Source organism: Marmota monax, unplaced genomic scaffold (assembly GCF_021218885.2).
Source record: "Marmota monax isolate L192 unplaced genomic scaffold, Marmota_monax_Labrador192_F-V1.1 WCK01_AAM20220418_F8-fsc00012, whole genome shotgun sequence".
In the NCBI taxonomy this organism is placed as follows: Eukaryota; Metazoa; Chordata; class Mammalia; order Rodentia; family Sciuridae; genus Marmota; species Marmota monax.
The window spans coordinates 34954332-34967695 of NW_026695227.1; the positions used below are offsets into that span (position 1 = coordinate 34954332).

The window sequence follows — 13364 nt, forward strand, 5'->3', positions numbered from 1 at the left end:
TGTACAGTTTGATAATTGGCTTTTTGTACAATGTCTGGTGATCAAATCAGCATAATTAGCCTTTCCATCTGCTTGAACATCACTTCTTTGTGTTGGGAAACTTCAGACTCCTCTCTAGTTCTTTTTTTTTTAAAATTTTTATTGTTGGTTGTTCAAAACATTACATAGTTCTTGATATATCATATTTCACACTTTGATTCAAGTGGGTTATGAACTCCCATTTTTACCCCATATACAGATTGAAGAATCACATCAGTTACACATCCATTGATTTACATATTGCCATACTAGTGTCTGTTGTGTTCTGCTGCCTTTCCTATCCTCTACTATTCCCTTCCCCTCCCCTCCCCTCCCCTCTTCTCTCTCTTCCCCCTCTACTGTCATTCATTTCTCCCCCTTGTATTATTTTTCCCTTTCCCCTCACTTCCTCTTGTATGTACTTTTGTATAACCCTGAGGGTCTCCTTCCATTTCCATGCAATTTCCCTTCTCTCTCCCTTTCCCTCCCACCTCTCATCCCGGTTTAATGTTAATCTTCTTCTCATGCTCTTCGTCCCTATTCTGTTCTTAGTTACTCTCCTTATATCAAAGAAGACATTTGGCATTTGTTTTTTAGGGATTGGCTAGCTTCACTTAGCATAATCTGCTCTAATGCCATCCATTTCCCTGCAAATTCTATGATTTTGTCATTTTTTAATGCAGAGTAATACTCCATTGTGTATAAATGCCACATTTTTTTTTTTATCCATTCGTCTATTGAAGGGCATCTAGGTTGGTTCCACAGTCTTGCTATTGTGAATTGTGCTGCTATGAACATCGATGTAGCAGTGTCCCTGTAGCATGCTCTTTTTAGGTCTTTAGGGAATAGACCGAGAAGGGGAATAGCTGGGTCAAATGGTGGCTCCATTCCCAGCTTTCCAAGAAATCTCCATACTGCTTTCCAAATTGGCTGCACCAATTTGCAGTTCTTAATAAGAGTATTCGTTCCTTTTTTAAAAAAATATTGATTTACTTATTTATTTTAGTTGTAGTTGGACACAGTACCTTTATTTTACTTACTTTTATGTGGTGCTGAGGATCGAACCTAGGGCCTCACACAGGCTAGGTGAGTGCTCTACCACTGAGCCACAACCCCAGCCCCAGAGTATTCGTTCTTAATAAGAATTTAATTTTCTAAGAAACTGCCAAACGATTGTTTAAAGTTGTTCCATGTTACCCAGTGAAGGAATGGGATGCCAGGATGATAAGACCAGGGACAGTGTGTGTAATAGAGTTGTGACTCATGCCTGTGGATACATGGGCATGTGGTGGAGTCTCCTGACAGGGGCTACTGATGGCTTGCAAAGAAACTTCTCCTTCTTTTTAACAATGCCTCCCTTCCGTGACCTGGAGGTCTCTAAGGGAGTGCTCTCTCTCCCTCATATTCTGGTATTACATCTCATCTTCTCTATTCTTTTTTTAATTCATTGTCATCTTCAATTCCACCACCAGGATCACGTATATGAACTTCTCAACACCATCGATGCCTGCCAGTGCCATTTTGATATCGTAAGATCCATTGTAATTTTCTTTTACTATGGAATAGAATTAAAGAAGAGACTGGGTTTAGGATGGGACAGTATAGGGTGGGATGGGACTGAAAGAATGGACCATATAGTCCCTCTCAGGACCATAATTCTTTTGTAAAAACTGCCAAAGTTAAGATGTGCTTACAAGTTAAGTAGATAAGCAAGGTGATTTAATTAATTCAAAAATTACATAAAAACTTTTTACTTCACTTCCTCCAACCCTCAAATGCTAACTTATTTCCTGGTCTCCTGTTATCTTTGAGTTTGTATTTAGCTCCCTGGCTTTTGTTTCAATTTTCTTTTTCTGAATTTTTGATCCCATCAGTTCCTACTTCAAAACAGACTCACCCAGAGTCTATTTAGCACTCTCTGGAATGGCTGGGGAAGCAGGGAGACCCATAGTCATTGGGTTTCTGTCCTTGGGTTTCTGTATTTTTTTCCTTGTAGAGTCTCAACTTTGATTTCACTAGAAGTTACCTGGACTTGATTGTGACTTACACCTCAGTCATTTTGCTTTTGTCACGGATCGAAGATCGACGGATACTCATTGGCATGTACAACTGTGCCCACGAGATGCAGCATGGGCACAGGTGAGTGAAGGGGAGGTGAAGCCTCAGAAGTGGTGCTACGAGGTGGGGGTGGATAGAAAGGCTATGGATGCCATGACTTCTCAGGGGAGAACCTATGATCTACATACAGCTCAGGGAAAAGAAGGTACACTTTTACGTATAGTTAACTCTTGAACATCTATTAGTGGATTATCCAGTTTGCATTATCTCTGATCTATGTTTTTTTTTTTTTTTTTATCCTGGACTGGCTTCTACTCTGCTTTTCAGGTTATTGCAAAAGTCAAAGACAGTTCTTTGTAATATTGGTAGGACTAATACTAGTAAGGTTAAACCACCAGAGGTAAGTAATATATGTTAGTACATTTGAAGACAAATAAGAATGAATTTTGGACAATCTGCAGTTCTTCCCCCACTTCAGGAGTGCAAATATAAGCATTTAAGGGCTGATAAAATGAACACTGGAGGAATTTGAGTGGGAGGGCACATTGTTCTATGTGTGATGTTCATTCCCACGTGTCCGCCTGGCTACCTGGGCACACTCCCATTTGGTTCAGATATTTATATGTCCTTTTAGGTTGTGTACAGGCACACTACTTGATTTCTGACAAGTTGACACAAATTGATAGAATACCTATTATATATCCATCCCTATTTTGGATGCTTAAAAGGACAAACTTTCAAGGACCTGCCCCAAATTGTATGGTTCTGTCTAACCATGCCTGAGCCTGGAGTGGTTATCTGTAGGTGTAATTCACAGATTAGTCCGTCTGTCTTTGGAGGTGGTGGGAATGCCTGCCTATGCACAAGTCTTTATCCTATATGCAAACGTTTATGTTTCTGTCAGGGAGAAGGCCTAGAACTCCTCTGTCCTCTGCTTTCTTCCAGTGACCCCAGTTATGCTCGCCTGGGCCAGATGGTCTTAGAGTATGACCACCCTCTGAAGAAGCTGACAGAAGAATTTGGGCCTCACACAAAGGCAAGTTCCCTAAGAGAGCAGAGACTGCCTCAGGCAGAAGTCCTTGCACCCGGCTTTGACACTCGGGGTTGACATGCCTCTTCCTGCAGGCTGTGAGTGGCGCCCTCCTCTCTTTGCACTTCCTCTTTGTCCGGAGGAACCAGGGGGCTGAGCAGTGGCGCAGTGCCCAGCTTCTCAGTGTCATCAGCAGCCCCCCGGCCATGATTAACCCTGCTAATTCAGACACGGTGAGTTCCCTTTTCCTTCTGTTAAGGGAGGCATTCTCAGCCAAGGCCGTCTCTACAGAAGGTGCTTCTTTCAGGAAACGTCAGCCCTAGGAAGAGTTAGCCCTCTTGTAGGATATGCCTCTCGGTTGATCACTTCTTGTAGCTCAAAACCATGATTGAGCTTCCTTTGGGACCAGGATTAGTGTGTGTCTTCTCATAAAAGAAATTAAGTAACTGTTCATAGGATGAATGAATGGGTAGAAGTGGTTCACTGGGCACCAGTAGGAACTTGAGCTTAGGAGTCAATCATTGAATAAATTTTTTAACTACAATGGGCCCAAAGTCCTTCCCTCAAAGAACTTACTATTGCCGGTTAGAGTGGTACACACTTGTAATTCCACTGATTTGGGAGGCTGAGGCAGGAGGATTGTGAGTTCAAAGCCAGCCTCAGCAATTTAGTGAGGCCCTAAGTAGTTTAGCAAAATCCTGTATCAAAAAATAAAACAAAAAAGGGCTGGGGATGTGGCTCAGTGGGTAGGTGCACCTGGGTTCAATATCCAGTACCAAAAAAAAAAAAAGAACATATTGTTATATTGTTTAGGAAAGCTATTAGTCATGTTGTCGTAAAAATACAGCTGGTGACATGAGATTAGTAATAAGGGTCAAATGAGTGATTTGTGTGATAAAAGAATCCAAAGGAGAAAGAAACGATGAGGAGGTTTTGGATTCCATTCTCCTGTTAATAAAAGCCTCTGAACTGTTGAAGAGAAGTTATGTTAAACCTTTTGTTACCCACTTGAATCAAAGTGTGAAATATGATATATCAAGAAATTTGTAATGTTTTGAACAACCAACAATAAAAAAATTAAAAAAAAACAAAAAAACAAAAAAACCTTTTGTTTATCCTGACCTCAGGCTCCAGTTCCTTCTCCTTTTCTCAATTATGTCCTGTTCCCCTGGGTCCACTTCCAGCGCCTCCTTTTCATTGTTGGCAGATTTCCCAGCTATTGGCTTATCAAATAGCCCTATCCAGTGTGGTTAAAAAAAAAAAATTGGTGCTGGGGATTGAACCCAGGCCTTGGGCATGCCAGGCAGGCACACTACCCTGAGCTACACTCCAGACCCCAAAAGGTGGTTTTGATGTTCAGATTCTAGATAGATAGACTTTTGTCCTTCAGGGAACACTGAGTTAGATACCTGCTTGATGGTCTCTGTCTATCTGCTCTCAGATGGCCTGTGAGTATCTGTCCGTGGAGGTGATGGAGCGCTGGATTATCAGTAAGTTCTGTGGGTCACGTGCAGACAGATGTCGCAGTATCTTACAGGGAGAGCAAGTTCTAAAAGGCTTCTCTCACTCTCTACCCACCTACAGTTGGGTTTCTTCTTTGTCACGGGTGCCTCAACTCCAACAGCCAGTGCCAGAAGCTGTGGAAGCTGTGTCTGCAGGGTTCCCTGTACATCACCCTTATCCGGGAGGATGTGCTGCAGGTGCACAAGGTCACAGAGGACCTGTTTAGCAGTTTGAAAGGGTAAGAGGTGTGAGAGCCAAACTCATCTTTGGGGGAGTTTTAGCCTCTCCCAACATCTTTTTTTGTCTCAGTGTGTATTCTCAGAGTATGGGTGGTAAGGGGTAATTCTAACTATTGGAGTAGTATTTATTGAGTACCTACTGTTTCCTAGGTGCTTCACTGGGTTTTAGTGACATAATGATTAATAAGATAACAGAGGTGAAAAGCGAGGACTCTGAAACTAGACTGAATACATGCTTTACTATTTATTAGCTGTGTGACCTTAGGCAAGTTGATTAACTTCTTTGTGACATTGGCTCAATTTCCTCATCTATAAAATGTGGATCATAGTAATACCTTCCTATGACTAACCTCATAGGGTTATAAAGGATAAAAGAATCACTATTTGTGAAGCACGTAGAAGTGCCTAGTATATAGTAAGTACTATGCAATTATTAAAACCAACCAACCTAACCTGAGTCTCTGCTCTTAAGGAGTTTACAAATGATGGAAAATAGGCAAACTGTTGCAAAGGAGTAAGGAAAAGTGTTGTGGAGGTGTTTAGAAGGTCTTTAAACTGGCCTTGCAGGATCAGGAGACAGGTAGACCTAAGAGTTAAACAGTTGAAGAGTGTGTGTGTGTGTCTGTGTGTGTGTGTGTGTGTGTGTGTACACAGGGTTTCTTAAGGCAGGGAAGGGATTCTTTATTTTTTATTATTTTAGTTGTAGATGGATTCAATAACTTTATTTTACTGACTTATTTTTATTCAGTGCTGAGGATCGAACCCACTGCCTCAACTGAGCTCGGCAAGCGCTCTGCCACTGAGCTACAGCCCCAGCCTCCAGAAGAAGGGCTTCTAGGTAGAAAAATGATCAAAAATTTTGAGGCAAGAGTGCATGACCAGGGCTGGGGATGTGGCTCAAGTGGTAGCGCGCTTGCCTGGCATGCGTGCGGCCCGGGTTCGATCCTCAACACCACATACAAACAAAGATGTTGTGTCTGCTGAAAACTAAAAAATAAATATTAAAAATTCAAAAAAAAAAAAAAAAAGAGTGCATGACCAGTGCTAAGAAGTTCACAGGTTCAGGGAGTGAGCAACTGGTGACAGAGTGGGGACATCAGGAGATGGGTTTGGGGAGGTGAGTCAGGGCCTTCTGTGTTCTGCCTGGAGTCTGAATCTGTTCTGAGGAAGATATGGAGCCACTGAGTGAATTCGAACAGGACAATGACATGATCATATTTGCATTTTCAAAAATGTCACTCTGCTGCAGGGAAGAAAAGAGATTGGATGGGCAGAGGTAGAGGCAGGGATTAATTAAGTAAGTTAGGAGGAATTGAGGGTGATGTCAAGGCTTCTGACATGGATACCTGGCAAATTCCTTGACAGCGGACACATGAAGTAAAGCAAGTTTGTGGGGGAAAGTTTGTAATTTTTTTTTCCCTTTCCTTTCCCTTTTTGCTTTTTTGTAGTACTAGGGATTGAACCCAAGGTCATGTGCTTCTGTGCACACTAGGTGAACACACTACCCCTGGCTACATTCTCAGCCTTTGTGAATTCAGATTTTTTTTTTTTTTTTGCTATTGGAGATTGAACGCTCTGCCATGCTCTACCACTGAGCATCCCCAGCCCTTTTAATTTTGAGACAAGGTCTTGTTAAGTGTCAAGGCTGGCCTCAAACTGGCAGTCCTTCCTCAGCCTCCTGAGTAGCTGGGTTTACAGGTGTGTGCCATCATGTCTGATGTGAATTCCGGTTTGAACAGGTTGAATCTGAAGTATGTGAAGGACCATGAGGACAGATGTATTGAGCCTTTTGCTAGGTGCTCCTGGAAGTGAGGTGTGAAGTTTGGACTCAGATGTAGACTGGTAAAATGTTCACGAAGAATTGGATTAAGAAGAGTAGGGAAAATGTACCTCTGGGTATATTGAATTTTAGAGGCAGGGAAATCAGTGAGGGGCCTTGAGAAGAAGGAGGAAAACAGAAGCCAAGGGAAGAACACGTTGTAAGAAGGGAGGACTGGGTTTTGTAATGTTGATGGTGGTAAGAGATCCAACAAAATAAGGATTAAAAATGTGTGACTGGGCGTGGTGGTGCATGCCTGTAATCCCAGCAGCTCAGGAGGCTGAGGCAGGAGGATTGCAAGTTCAAAGCCAGCCTCAGCAATTTAGTGAGGTCCTAAGCAACTTAGCAAGACCCCTGTCTCAAAATAAAAAATAAAAATAAAGGGGCTGGGGATGTGACTCAATGGTTAAGTGCCCCTGAGTTCACTCCCTGGTACAAAAAAACATTTTTTTTATAGGGCTTGGTTTGGTTATAAAGATCATCTTAGTGCCCTCTTGTGAATAACCTCAGTTGAGTGATGAGGCTGAAAGCCAAGTTGCACCGGGTTTAGGAATAGTAGGAGATAAGAAATTTAATAACCACTTTGTTGAGTACTTTGACTGTGAAAGAAAGAATAGGGCTATAATGAGGAGGTGGTATGTGATCAGGAGGAGGGGGTATCAAGTTACCTATATTATTACTTCTGGTAGCAAATATGACTTTCAGGTGTGTACAGAATGTAAGCTGGCTACAATGGCACCTCCCAGAATAGTTTGATGTACATCCTCCAGATGCTTGTGTGTGTGTGTGTGTGTGTGTGTGTGTGTGTTTATATACAAACATAAAAGATGTGCATGTATTTTCAACCTTATATAAGTAATTTTTTAAAAAAGAAACATACCTACATTCTACATTATGCCTATAGTTTGTTTCCCCCCCTTACTATATTTTTGGGTATCTTTGAATATCAATCTATAGAGGCTTACTTTTTTTTTTGTTTTTTTTTTTCAGTACTGGGGATGAAACGCAAGGGCACTCGACCACTGAGGCACTCGACCTATTTTGTATTTTATTTAGAGGCAGGGCCTCACTGAGTTGCTTAGTGTCTCAATTTTGCTGAGGCTGGCTTTGAACTCACAATGAGGCTGGCTTGGAATTCACGACTCTCCTGCCTCAGCCTCCCAAGCTGCTGGGATTATAGGTATGTGCCACTGTGCCTGGCAAGACTTACATTTTTTTTTTTAACAGTTGAACAATATTCCATTAGGTAGTTATAACATATTTACCCAATCTCCTAATGGTGGATATTTGAACTGTTTCTGTTTGTAAAAAACAGTATAAGCCAAGTGTGATGGTGCATGCCTGTAATCCCAGCTACTCAGGAGGCAGGAGGATTGCAAGTTTGAGGTCAACCTGGACAAGTTAGTGAGACCCTATCTCAAAATGAAAATAAAAAAGGCGGGGATGTAGCTCAGTAATAGAGTACTTGCCTAGCATGTACAAGACCCTAGGTTCAATCCCCAGCACAGCAAAAATAAATAAATATATAAAAAATCATTATAAACAAATGTATAATGGACATCCTTAGACATATACCTTTGTGAACCTATGTGAATATTTCTATAGGGTGAATTCTCAGACGTGTAATTGTTAAGAATAAAGGAAATGCACATTTTAAATTTCAATAGCTTTTACCAAACTGCCCTCCAAATAGATTATATTATTAACAGCCTATGAGAATGCTAATTCCTAAGTATTATTTTTAGAAAGCATTAAGTCCTACCAAAATCTCAATGATGTTCTTTACCATACTAGAAAAAGCAAACCTATGATTCATATAAAAGCAAAAATGACCTGGTAGCGCGCTCGCCTAGCATGCATGAGGCACTGGGTTCGATTCTCAGCACCACATGAAAACAAAATAAAGATATTGTGTCCACCTAGAACTAAAAAATAAATTTTTTAAAAAAATGACCTCAATAGCCAAAACGATCCTGAGTGGGGGAAGAAAAGCATTGTTGGAGGTATCCCAATAGGCAATTTCAAAATATACTACAGAGCCATAGTCACATAAACAGCGTGGTTCTGGCATGAAAATAGACATGTAGACCAATGGAATAGAGTAAATGGCACCTACAGTCATCTGATTCTTGACAAAGGTGCCAAAACAAGTTGGAGAAAAGACAACCTCTTTAACAAAGGGTGCTGGGAAAACTGGATATCCTTATGAGGAAGACTGAAACTAAATCTCTCTCTCTCTCAATCTGCATAAAAATAAACTCAAAATGGATCAAAGAGCTACAGGTAAGACCTGAAACTTTGAAACTGCTAGAAGAAAACACAGGGGAGACACTTTAGAATATAGATACAGGCAGAGACTTCCTGGATAGGACTCAGGAAATCACAGCAAGAATCAACAAGTGGGATGGCATCAAACTAAAAAGCTTCTGCATGGCAAAGGAAATAATTAACAGAATGAAGAAACCTACACAAAGGGAGAAAATCTTTGCTGTATTTTAATTGGCAAAATTCTCTTCTGAAATAGATTTAATATAGAGAATAAATAAAGTACTAAACACACACACACACACACACACACAAACAGATAACCCAATCAATAAATGGGCAAATGAACTGAACAGACACTTCTTGAAAGAAGTACAAATAGCAAATTATTTATATGAAAAAAATGTTTGACATTTTTAGCATCAGGGAAGTGCAAATAAAAACTACATTAAGATTCAATTTCACTTAAGTCAGATTGTCTATCATCAAGGGTACAAAATGAGGGCTGGGGATATAGCTCCATGGTAGAGTGCTTGCCTAGCATGTGTGAGCCCCTGGGTTCACAGCACTGAAAAAAAAAAGTATAAAAAAACCAATAAATGTTGGCAAAGAAGTGGAGGAAAAAATGGAAAAAGGGACACTTATACAGTGTTGGAGGGAATATAAATTATTAGAGCTATAGTGGAAATTTGTATGGAGGTTCCCCCCAAAAAACTAAAAATAGGACCATCATATGATCTAGCTGTACCATGCCTTGGTATACACCCAAAGGGATCAAAGTCAGCATACTATAGAGATACTTGCATATTCATCCTTATTGTAGCACAATTCACAATAGGCCAAGTTATGGAATTAGCTTGTCAATGGATAAAAGTATAAAGATGGTATACATGATGGAGGATTATTCAGCCATAAATAAGAATGAGGCCGTGTGGTTTGCAGAAAAATGGATAGAACTGGAGATCATAATGTTAAGTAAAATAAGGCAGAACCAGAGAGACAAGTAGAGGGGAACTGAGTGTGCTACACATGCCTGTTATACAGCCCAGATACTTGGGAGGCTGAGGAAGGAGGATCATAAGTTCAAGGCTGGTCTTGGCAATTTAGCAAGGGACCTTGTCTCAAAATAAAAAATAAAAAGGACTGGGGATATAGCTCAGTGGTAGAGTGCCCCTGGGTTCAATTCACAGTATGGTGGTTGGTGGGACTGAGGGAGTGGATAAAAAAGCACTAATAAAAAAATCATTGCCAAAAAATAAAACAATATAAAAAGAGAAAAATCATTACCAGAGTTAAGAGAGTAAATTTAAGATTAATAATTAGAACTTGTAGAAAGTGGATTGGGGTATAAAGTCCTTGATGAAAAAACTTTGATGATGACCACTTCTAAGGAATGGAAGGTATAATTGAAGGTTGTTTATTTCCCCATCACTGAGAACAACAACCAATATATATGATTTATTGTTTAGGGAGTTCTTTGGCATAAGTGAGCTCATTTGATTTTCATGATAACTCAAGTGTTAAGTATTAATATACCTTTTTGTAAATGGGAAAATGAGAAGCTCAGTCTCAATGTCCCTCAGTTAATAAGAGGTGGAATTAGGAAAGAATTCTAGATTTTTTGACTCTTAATTCTGCCTGTCTCTTTCCTTTGTAATATATAAAACTTGAAATAATTATTCACCGGGAATGCTTTGGAGTTGAATCCTGATTTAATTAAGATACTTTAAAACTCCAAATTTCTTTGACTTCGTGCTAAGTTCAATAGACGAGTGGTTTGGAGAAGGGACATGAGAGGTTATGAAGTTCCATGTGGTGACGACAGGAATACTCAATGAGGAAAGACAGATATAGGGAACACAAAGAGCAAAGAGTCTGTGATTATGCTGGGATTCTGAGCACAGGTCACTAGTAGAAAAAAAGGAACATGGCCAAATGCTCCAGAGAAACCACAGGCAATGAAAAGGTTATTTAATTTGGTGATTCAGAGGTTCACATTGACCTCAGAGAGAGCGGTTTGTTAAGCATGGAAGGTCTTGTGGGATCCAAGGGTCAGTGAGAGGTAAGGAAGTAATAAGACGTCTCTTTGAAGGAGTTTGGTGGTGTGGGAGAATGGGTGAAATTCAGTGGCTTGTCAGGGTCATATAAGGTCTTTTTAGAATAAGGGACGCTTTGAACTTATTTGCTGGGAGAAGAGAACAAGTCCAAGGAGCGGGACAGATCACAGTAACAGAGATAACCCATAAGGTTACATTCCAAGAGGAAGTGGGTGGGGAGGGGACCCCTGGTACAGCTGGAGCAACTACTTTTGCTTGAGATCTGGGCCTGAGTGGTATTTTTGCTCTGCTTCTTTTATCCTACTTAAACTTGAAAGAGTATCTTGACTCCAAGGTGTCAAGGCAGGAGCACAGGGTGAGAAGTCCAGCCCCAGCTTTGCTGTTAAGGCCCTATGGGGAGCTTGGGCAAGTCATTTCCTTTCCCTAGATATTTTCTTTATCTGCAAAATAGAGGTAGAAGAGGGTGGCCTCTAAGCTCTGTGAGTCTTTCCCTGCTAGGTCAGGGGAAGAAGTAGGGCTCAGAAAGGTCCTGCTAGTGAGGGCTGCCTGTCCTATCCTAAGCCTATAGGTTGGAATCTGATGACATGGAAGGTGGGCAAGACCCCGGCCCCCCAGTGGTTTTATGCTCAACCCTGCTATCCCTCTATCAATCCTTAGGTACGGCAAGCGCGTGACAGACATCAAGGAGAGCAAGGAGCATGCGATTGCAAACAGGTAAAAGTGGGGGATGGGCTCTCTGAGAGGGGCTGGAATAGAGCTCTCTCCTGACTTCTGTTCTCACCTGTTTCAGTCAGCTTTTTCACTGCTGTGACTGAAAGACCTGACCAGCATGATTGTTGAGGAGGAAAAGTTTATTTGGGGGCTCATAGTTTTAAAAAGAGGTCTCTTTTCATAGATAGCAGGCTGCATTCCTCAGGGCTCAAGGTGAGGCTGAACATCATGGCAGAAGAGTGTGGCAGAGGGAAGCAGCTCACATGATGATCAGGAAGGAGAGAGAGAGAGAGACTCCACTCCCTAGATATAGAATATATACCCCAAAGCCACGGCCCTCAGTGCCCACCTCTTCCAGCTGCATCCTACCAGCCTTCAGTTACCACTTAACTGGGGATTGGGTTAAGATTCTCACAACCCAATAATTTCTTCTCTGAACCTTCTTGCATTGTCTCACATGTGAGCTTTTGGGGGACACCTCCCATCCAAACCATAATATCACCTATGACATCTTGAGTTTCTGGACAGACTTATTGCCTCAACCCAGGATCATGCTGCTGCCTCCCAGATTCCTGTATTTTATTCCCAAGGCTGACCTCAGCATCCAGCCTTCTTTCTTTCTGCCCGACACCCCTTCCTAAACCCTCTTCTTTCCTGCACTGCCTGTGGAGGGTTGTTACAGGCAGGAGAGGCGGTATTCTCTAGTTTCTGCTTTCCTTCCTCAGTGGCCAGTTTCATTGTCAACGGCGGCAATTTCTGCGGATGGCAGTGAAGGAGCTGGTGACTGTGTTAACTGATGAGCCAGGACTACTGGGTCCTAAGGCAAGAGGGAAATGTTGGGAGCAGAATGACGGCCAATGATAACTGGGGGAGTGACTTGGCATTCATGAGCCTTTTGCATTTCTGAATCTTTTGTGATCTATTTGTATGTGTATGTGCTGATTCCTTGAATTTTCCTAGAGAACCTCCCAACCTTTTTTAAGGTATTTTTTGGGCATTATCACAGAATGTCATGTATTATAGCTATTTGTGTACTTGTTCTTCTATATGAGTGTGGCTAAATGAAGACAGAGCTTGCTTTTGTGTGTGTGTGTGTGTGTGTTTTGTACTGGGGATTGAACTCAGGCGCACTTAACCACTAATCCACATCCCCAGTCCTTTTTTATAGTTTTTAAAAAATTATTTATTTGTTCTAATTTGTTATACATGACAGCAGAATGCATTTCAGTCCATAGTACACAAATGGAGCCAAATTTTTCATTTCTCTGGTTGTACACAAAGTAGAGTCACACCATTCATGTCTTCCTTCTTGTACCTAGGGTAATGATGTCCATCTCATTCCACCATCTTTCCTACCCCCTGTATTTTATTTTTAATATTTTTTTAGTTGCAGGTAGACACAATACCTTTTTATTTTATTTATGTGGTGCTGAGGATTGAACCCAGGGCCTCACACATGAGACGAGTGTTCTACCGCAGAGCCACAGCCCCAGCCCCTACCCCCTATATTTTATTTTGAGACAGGGTCTCGCTAAGTTGCTCAGTGTCTCACTAAGTTGCTGAGGCTGGCTTTGAACCTGCAATCCTCCTGCCTCATTCTCCCAGGTTGTTGGGACTATAAACATACACCACTGTGCTGGCACTTTTGTGTTTTAAACCATATA

General features: G+C 41.3%; 1 protein-coding gene across 1 annotated transcript in view; it reads left to right on the forward strand.

The window, feature by feature from the left end:
* Nckap1l (NCK associated protein 1 like) overlaps positions 1-13364 on the forward strand; it is a 51944-nt gene that overhangs the window by 9969 nt on the left and 28611 nt on the right. The window contains exons 4-11 of the mRNA XM_046436006.2: positions 1491-1547; positions 2015-2157; positions 3022-3112; positions 3202-3339; positions 4548-4596; positions 4691-4847; positions 11647-11703; positions 12426-12522. Of these exons, the coding sequence (XP_046291962.1) occupies positions 1491-1547; positions 2015-2157; positions 3022-3112; positions 3202-3339; positions 4548-4596; positions 4691-4847; positions 11647-11703; positions 12426-12522 (789 nt within the window). The remainder of the gene's footprint in view (positions 1-1490; positions 1548-2014; positions 2158-3021; positions 3113-3201; positions 3340-4547; positions 4597-4690; positions 4848-11646; positions 11704-12425; positions 12523-13364) is intronic.